Genomic DNA, 8,636 nt, shown 5'->3' with positions numbered 1-8,636 from the left:
GATGAGATTGACAACTAACTCTGTGAAATGTGATTTAAGCATAGTAATTAAAGCAAATAGATCTTATCTAAATTACTATTTTTTGCATGATTAAATAAAAAATAGATCTTAATTTAGAAATAAATGTATTAATTAAGTAATTATAAACAAGGGGCCGGGAGACAAACTCAACACAATCAGCGTGCCTGGCGCCAGTAGGCAGCGTTTATATACGATTAAATAAAATGTTACAGCGAATTATTATTTTTGTACAACTTAATTAACAAAATTAATAACACATAATTATGATTACCATTAGAGGGAAGATAGCGTGGCAAAGTAAAAGTCTGATCTAAAGCCCCAAGTTTCACATCACCCAATGAAATTCAACCATATAAATATATTATTTATTTTTGGGAACTAAAGTTATGATTCCAAGATTTTCCCATTTCTTAAATTTTAGAGAAACCATTTCATCAAAATAGAAAGAAAAAAAAAAGAGTCAGCTTCCTGGATCGAACTTTGGTTGACTTTAAAAGGACGAGAACTACAAGAAGAGATGGGATGGGAGGAGTAGGGTCCACAAGTAGGATATATACATCAGAATCTTTCAACTTCTCAGTGTGTTTTTGTATTAGTACTGTTATTTTTGGAATAAAACGGGTACTGTAGGAACTACAAAAGAAAGAAAGAAAAGAATCAGAAGAGTCTAAACAGAGAAAGCCCAGATTACAGCTTTGGTTTTGTAGTAACCAACTATATATATATAGGTACATAGATATCATAAAGAGGGAACAGCCACCTTAATACCTTTCTTATCAAATAACTATATATCTAGTCTTTGTTGTTGTTGTTGTTGTTGTTGTTGGTGTTCCTGGTTTCTCAGACACTTTTTCTTGGATATTTCAGGCAAAAACCTTATACCATATATTTTATTATTATATTTTGTGTATTTTTATTATTTTAAGAAAAATACACACCCACTTGGGTATCTCCAAGAATCTTCACCTAGTGAGTATTCTCATTCTTTTATGTATTTATATATATATTATTTATTTATTTATTTATTTACTTATGGTTGTTATTGTTTTGGTATCCTGGGCCATAAACAGATCAGCTCTTTGATGCTTCTATAGTTTTTTACTTCAGTTGTTTGTTGTTATTATTGTAATGAAAACAAAATGTTCTTCTGAAACTCAAAGCAATACTTTTTAAAGGGTAAGTCTTTGATATTGAATGTAAGGTAGAGAGAGTGTGTGTATGAGAGAGAGAAAGCAAGAGATTTTTGGAGTTTTGACTGACTTTGTTGGAAGAATCTGAAGGTGGGCGAAGTGGGTTATTATTTTTATTCTCATTTTTCTAAAAACTTTCCCTTTGGTTTTGCATCATCAAGAATTGATTTCAACTTTGGTGGACAGTAGAAGGAGGTTCCTTAATGGGATTATATTCCATGAGATCTATGGTTTCCTCTAATTTGAGCTTTCTTTCTAAGTAGTATTTATATCTTGCTTGAGGTTCTTTCATTGTTTACCTCCACTGTTGAGCTTTTTGATATTTTGATATTTTTTTTTTTCTGGGGAATGCTTGTTTCAAGTTTTGTGACCAATATTTTTGGTGTTGACATTTTATTTTTGGATAAACTAGGGTTTGGAGACTGGTTAGCCACAACATCTTCTGTTTTGGGTTGGAGATAGCTCAAGTCAAATTGAGTTTTGGAACCTGCTTTTTATGAATTCTAAGGGAACAGAATCTAAACAGGTAAGAAGAATGTCGTTCATAAGCTTCTTCCCCTGTTTCATTCTCTGTTTTCAGTTTCATGAAAAGCTTATAACTGGTCCTTCTCTCCTCTTCTTGTTTTTACTTATAGCAATCTGGTTATTGCCGGAGCTAATTTTCAGAATCCAATTAAAGACCAAGGGGTTCTTTCTGGGTTTTGCCTTTGGGTTGCTGTTGGAAGCTACAGTAGCTATTGTATCTGACAAAGGTGAGACTTTATTATTGGATCAAATTATAAGGGTGACAAGCTTGATTATTAGTCAGCTCTAGAGATTTACTGCCTTAACAGTCTTATGAAAATATAGATTCCTAACCATGTTGAAATCTTTTACAATAGAACCTCTTGCTCAAACTTTTGTAATGTGATAACTTCTGTAAATCTAGAACTCTTGGTCATATACTTTTTTTGACAGTATGGTTCACTCTCTATTAATTTCAACTCTTGGTCTTTTTGCTTGTCTAAGCATTATGAGAGAAATCCACTTCACTGAAAGAACTTTTATCTATTTGATTGAGTGGAGATAAGAACCAGTGGGCAGTTTTATGGATTTAATGGTATTAATTGTTTTTTTTTTTTTTGAGAGAGTAGTCTAGGTGATAAAATGAAGAACCCATGCTTTTACATTTAAGTTTAACAGCTACATACATATTTGCTGTTTATTTTGAGATAATTGTGTGATGAAATGATATGTTGAATTACTGTCATGTAATATCAATAAACCTCAACCCCTTCTTTGTACTTGCTGACATATTTGGATCTTTACATGTAAAAGGGAAAATCATATTATGTAAATATGTTGTGATAAATTTTTGGCGATTCTTTTCTTTAGGTGTGGTAATCAAAAGATTTATCTGCTGACAATTTTTTTTACATATTTTCCTTTTCAGAAGTTTGAAGGGTTCAGTTACTGGTTAGTGTAATCATTCCCACAAGTATCTCACACCAAAAGAAGTTTTGGATCCTAATTTCTGAAATACTAGAGGAAAAGAAATCCTGGAAGTGGGAGGGTTTTGCAAAAGTTATACCATGGAAGAAGGTGTTCTATCACCATCTACCATTTTGGGAGCTCCATCTGAGTATCCAATGGATTTAGATTTCATGGATGAATTGTTTTTAGAAGGATGCTGGTTGGAAACCAGAGATGGATCTGAATATATTAGCCAGACTTCTAGTTCTAATCCCCTTTTTGATCCTTTATTCTGGCCTACTTTGGAGACTAACGGTGACTTGAACGCAAACCCATCTCAGAGGAGTAACCAAGAAGGGAGACAGAAATCAATTTTCAACGAATCTGTGGGAGTAAGTGTTCTCCGAGCTTTGCCTCCTTCTCAGACCATAAACAATGCTCCCAATAATCCTGGAGTTTCAGAAGGTTTGATAACCGAAAATGATGAAATGAGAAGAAAGAATTGGATTGGAACCAAGGAAAGTCAAGGTCCTTCATCTTTTGTAATGGAGAAATTATGCAGGGCACTTATGTACATCAAAGATGTTATAAGAGATAAAGATATCCTTGTTCAAATATGGATTCCTGTAGATAAAGAAGGTAGGCGTGTTCTTACAACTAGAGATCTTCCTTTTGCGCTTGATGATAGCTGTCCAAAGCTTGCACGGTACAGAGATATATCTGTAAAGTATCAGTTTCCAGCTGAAGAGGATTCTAAGGGTTTGATAATGGGATTGCCTGGAAGGGTGTTCTCTGGTAAGGTTCCAGAGTGGACGCCTGATGTTCGATACTTTAGGAATGATGAGTATCCACGGCTGATGCATGCTTATCAATATGACGTACGTGGGACTCTTGCCCTTCCTATTTTTGAGCAAGGTAGTAGGATTTGCTTAGGTGTGGTGGAGGTTATCATGACTACTCAGAAAATCAAGTATCGCCCTGAGCTTGAAAGTGTTTGCAAGGCACTTGAGGTATGTTATCATGACAAACAATAGCTTGACTACGTTACATATCTAGGTTCTTGGTTTAATTCAGCCAAGGATCATGTTTTTCTTTCATGGATAGGATAAATCATGCATATTCCAATTGTGAGTTTAGGGTGCTTATTGACAACAATCCATGTGTTTTTTTTTCCTCTTCAATCGGGGCGAATTTGCAGGCTGTCAATCTTAAGAGTTCTGAAGTTTTGAGCACTCATAATGTGAGGGTAACTATTAAAATTGTGTTGAAAGAAAACAAATTTATCCAAATTCCAAAGGTTATTTTTTTTTTTCATTAGCTCACAAGTAAGTCTATTTTTTTCCAGGTATTCAACAAGTACTACCAAGCTGCATTACCTGAGATTCAGCAAGTCTTGAAATCTGCTTGTGATACACATAGGTTACCCTTAGCTCAAACTTGGGTACCATGTATATACCAAGCTAAAGAGGGGTGCCGTCACTCTGATGAAAACTATGTCCAGTGTGTTTCGACAGTGGATCATGCCTGTTATGTTGCTGATCCCCACATCCAAGGTTTCCATGAGGCTTGCTCAGAGCATCACCTGCTTAGAGGCCAAGGAGTTGTTGGTGGAGCATTCATGACAAACCAACCATGCTTCTCAGCTGACATAACTTTATATCCCAAGACAGAGTATCCTCTGTCTCACCATGCCATGTTGTTTGAATTGCATGCTGCTGTGGCAATTCGACTTCGCAGCATTCATACTGGTGCAGCTGATTTTGTCTTGGAATTTTTCTTGCCCAAAGATTGCACAGATCCCGAAGAACAAAAGAAAATGCTAACTTCACTCTCCTTAATCATCCAACAATGTTGCCAGAGCTTAAGAGTTGTCACAGAGAAAGAGCTAGAGGAGGAAGGTGATTTTCAAGCCAATAAAGTTTTGACACCTTCCATTGACAGACCTGATACGGAAATTTGTTTCCAAGAGGTGCAACAGAATGAAACTGATCTCTCATTGTTCACAGTGGAAAAAACAAGTGATGGAAGACACTCAAAGTCAAGTCAAAATCAAAGAGGTTCAAGCTTGAAACCAAGTGATGAGTATGTAGAAGAGTGTTCTACTGTTGGTGAAGGTAGTTTTTCAAACTTGGGTGGTGTTAAAACGGGTGAACGAAGACGAACCAAGGCAGAGAAAACCATAACCTTACAAGTGCTTCGACAATATTTTGCTGGTAGCCTTAAAGATGCTGCAAAGAGTATTGGAGGTAACAAAATAATATACATTTTGATGATGTTAATCTGTTGTCACCAGTAAATGTAGAAGCTTAAACCACGCAGGCAATGACCTTATCATTGTTCGAGTTCTTTACATAACCACTTTCGTTTCCTTTTTCAGTATGTTCAACGACATTGAAGAGAATATGCAGACAACATGGGATAAAACGTTGGCCTTCTCGTAAAATCAAGAAGGTTGGCCACTCCCTACAGAAGTTACAACTAGTAATCGATTCAGTCCAAGGTGCTTCTGGTGCTTTCCAAATCGATTCGTTCTACTCCAACTTCCCTGAGCTAGCATCTCCAAATGTTTCAGGCACCAGCCCGTTTTCAACATCAAAGGCAAACGACCATCCAACACCATCATGCCTGCAGCAGCCTGGAGAAGGCAGTGGCGGAATGTATAGCGCACAAGCCACCACTGCGGCTGCTGCTGCAACATCGAAATCTTCATCGACCTACAGTCAGAGTTCGAGCTCGAGCCAATGTTGTTCCAGCAGGTCACAGCAACATCCACAAACGTGGAACAACATGGTTACATCCAGCGAAGATGCAAATGGCGGGGAAAACTCTGGGGACGACGTGGTTCTGAAGAGAGTCAGGAGTGAAGCAGAGCTTTTCGCAAGTCATGAAGTAGATAACAATAATCTACTGCCAAGATCTCAAAGCCACATCTCTCTTATGGAGCACCGCAAGAGCTTGAAGAGTGGCTTTCCTCCTAGCTCGGTTAAAAACGAGCGGCGGTTAACTCAACAAGAAGGTGAGCTTCAGAGAGTGAAAGTGACTTATGGAGAGGAAAAAACTCGTTTCCGGATACACAACAACTGGGGTTTCACAGATTTACAGCAAGAAGTTGGGAGAAGATTTGGTATTCAAGACATGACAACATTCACTATCAAGTACTTGGATGATGACTCCGAGTGGGTTTTGTTAACTTGTGATGCGGACTTGGAGGAGTGCTTCGAGGTCTGGCCAGCTTCTCAAAACTCTACCATTAAACTCTCTCTACAACTATCTCGGGTTTCATAGGTGGCAATGACTCCCCCCTTTATGACACGTGGCACAACTGTATTTGGTAAGTTGTTTCTATGGTCCACGTGGCACAAACAGAAGTGGTGAAGGAATGAAATGAACGAACTTTGGGGGAGATTCAGAATCACAGTATGCTGGAATCAATTTGTGATCACCTCACCTCACTTCACCTTTCTTTTTGTTTTTTCCTTTTTAAAATATGTCATTTGCTACTTTAGATTTTGTTTTTGGGAACTACCCTTTAGATTGTTTATACAGTAGCCTCTGTATTTTACTAGAATAATGTTCAAGTTAAAAGAAAATTGAACATTTAGAGAGAAAAGCAAAAATTTGTTGTTTGTAAGTTTTTTCTTAGAGTTGTTGATAAGCTTTTAAGTTTTATTGGACATAGCTTTTATTTTTAATAATCATTTTGTTACGTAATGTGATAAATGTAGATAGACTAATGTTACTAATCCAAACTGTACTGTACTGAAAGTTGGCACCGGAAGGCTCTCTTGATTTAACGTTGTGGCTTTGTTGTTAAATCGATTATATTTGATAAATGAGCAGAATGATAAGATTTTAACCAAATCACGACATCGTTTTCATGCACACATACATTTAGGGCTCGTTTGGAATGCCGTATTTATTAGGGTTTATAAAACACTTAAGAAATATATAAATCACAGATCTGAACATATTCCTAAAAGTGCTTTAATATAGAAAACCCTAAATCATAAATTTATAGAACCTTTGCTAAATTAAAGAAGAAGATGGTGATAAAAGATGAACGGAAGCACTAACCTGAAGCCATTGTTGGAGATTGCAGAGAAGGTTTTGATCTTCCAAGAATACACTATTTTCTTAGGTATTTTCTCTGATGGGGAAGGAGAGAATACAGAATTGGGACCACTGTCTATTTATAGAGTCATCTTAGAATAACTCTTGGGTATTTATAATTTGACCCCTCAACAAATTATAAATTAACTTATGGTATCTACACATTATTTCCATGACAATTTAATACCCTTTTGATACCCAGAACATAATTGGTCACTTAATTTTGTATCACACTTTATAATAGCATATACATTATACATATGTGCCCACATAGGATTTTAATCCAACAGTATTGTCGAATTGTATTGTATTGTATTATATTGAATTGTATTTTATACAATATTTTTATGTAAAACTATACGTGGCATTAACTTTTATGGACACCTAAATATATAATATTTTAGTATAAATTAAAGTTTAATATAGTATTATATAAAAATATGATATATAATCCAATTCAATATAATACAATACAATACAATACGACCTAATACGGCGTTCCAAACAAGCCCTTAGTGAATGGAATTATGCAAACATCACTTTGTTTATCAATTAATAGATAGGACGTCTATTCTTATTTCTTAATCTTACTATACAAGATTGAAGTACCATCACATGAGAATGAGATTAAAGAGGCAATGAATTTTAGATTTTGACAAGGGGTCTCTATATGACTACTAAGAAAAGCTGACAATTGACCATATGTATTTATTTCATATATATTTTTCTTTTTATCTTTAAAAATAAAATAAAAATTGAAATATATATGCCGTTTTCAAATGTTTGTTATTTACTGTTAGTTGATTGGGATTTCATAATTTGAATATCTTTTCATAAATTTATAGGTACTTGTTGATTGTTGTGATAGGGACATGGTGAGGTGCTAAAACTGCTGAGAATTCCGAACGTGATGGTCTCTAGAGCTGAGTTGGAATATTTGGATTAGTTGCTCATTTATTTGGGCGTTGCATGGCTCCTGAGAGAAGAGAATTAATGTTACACACATAAGAAAACAATTTACAATAGGTTATAACAAAAAAAATTACAAGTGTGCCCGACGACCAAAATCAACTCTCAACTGTTTTCAATTACAAGAAAAACAAATAACAAAAACAATAACAAGAAAAATACAACTCAGCAACTACAACATCCTAACTACCCTAACGACTACATTAGCTTATAAAAACCTAGTTCAGACTAAAAAATTCTACTTGAAGAGATTACTTCCCTTGCAAGCTGAGTTTAAAGTGAGAGAGTAGCGAGAGAAGCTCTTCGAAGCTCCATTGTAATCAATATACATAAAATAAAAGAAAGAAAAAAAGTTAGAGTGAGATCGAGATCGAGAGAAAAACATAGAGATATTCAAAAAATGAAACACTCAAATTATCAACAAAAAGTTTTGTGGTTTGAAATCTAAAGAATACTTGTAATTATTTGTTGATTATAGTGAAGATCAAGCTACTTTGAAGTAAACTTGACAGAGACATAGCCTTATGTCATCGATCTATTTTTGTTTGATATTTTCAACAATAATATCTTTGATTTGTGTTTTGTATGTGTGAATTTGTTCTTGATTTCGTCTGTGTTTTGTGTGAATTTTGGTTCTGCAACCCTAGGGTTATCTCTGCGAGAGAGAAAGAGTTTCGAGATTGAATCTCGAACATTCGGAGTAGATTACTCAATTTTTATGATTTTGTTTTTCTTGCTTATTGGGTTGGACCGAGTCTTTTTCAGACCCTAACTTTTTATTTTTACCAATTAGTCATGGATGCATGATTAGTTTGCGAAAATAGCATAATTTATCTTTGTGTATTGTAATTGTGTATCTTAGTGCTAGATAGCTGCAGATTTCTACAGTGGTAT

General features: G+C 35.2%; 1 protein-coding gene across 14 annotated transcripts; it reads left to right on the top strand.

The window, feature by feature from the left end:
* Positions 1-406: 406 nt before the first annotated feature.
* LOC115702149 (protein NLP5-like) lies at positions 407-6,374 on the top strand. 14 transcript variants are annotated; one of them, XM_061108671.1, is made up of 8 exons: positions 434-749; positions 889-990; positions 1,624-1,737; positions 1,847-1,963; positions 2,644-3,673; positions 3,862-3,903; positions 4,009-4,909; positions 5,041-6,374. In XM_061108671.1, exons 5-8 carry the CDS (start codon positions 2,783-2,785, stop codon positions 5,946-5,948), a joined length of 2,742 nt encoding a protein of 913 aa, XP_060964654.1. In that variant the 5' UTR covers positions 434-749; positions 889-990; positions 1,624-1,737; positions 1,847-1,963; positions 2,644-2,782; the 3' UTR covers positions 5,949-6,374. The 14 variants fall into 14 exon arrangements, with proteins under 14 accessions (XP_060964653.1, XP_060964648.1, XP_060964646.1 ...); XM_061108670.1 differs by lacking the exon at positions 889-990 and having other exon boundaries at positions 407-749; XM_061108665.1 differs by lacking the exon at positions 889-990 and having other exon boundaries at positions 433-749; positions 1,878-1,963; positions 3,862-3,909.
* The last annotated feature ends 2,262 nt before the right edge of the window (positions 6,375-8,636 follow it).

Source organism: Cannabis sativa, chromosome 1, assembly GCF_029168945.1.
Source record: "Cannabis sativa cultivar Pink pepper isolate KNU-18-1 chromosome 1, ASM2916894v1, whole genome shotgun sequence".
Classification (NCBI taxonomy): domain Eukaryota; kingdom Viridiplantae; phylum Streptophyta; class Magnoliopsida; order Rosales; family Cannabaceae; genus Cannabis; species Cannabis sativa.
The sequence above is the reverse complement of the archived record's forward strand: the minus strand, read 5'-3'. Positions and strand labels throughout refer to the sequence as shown.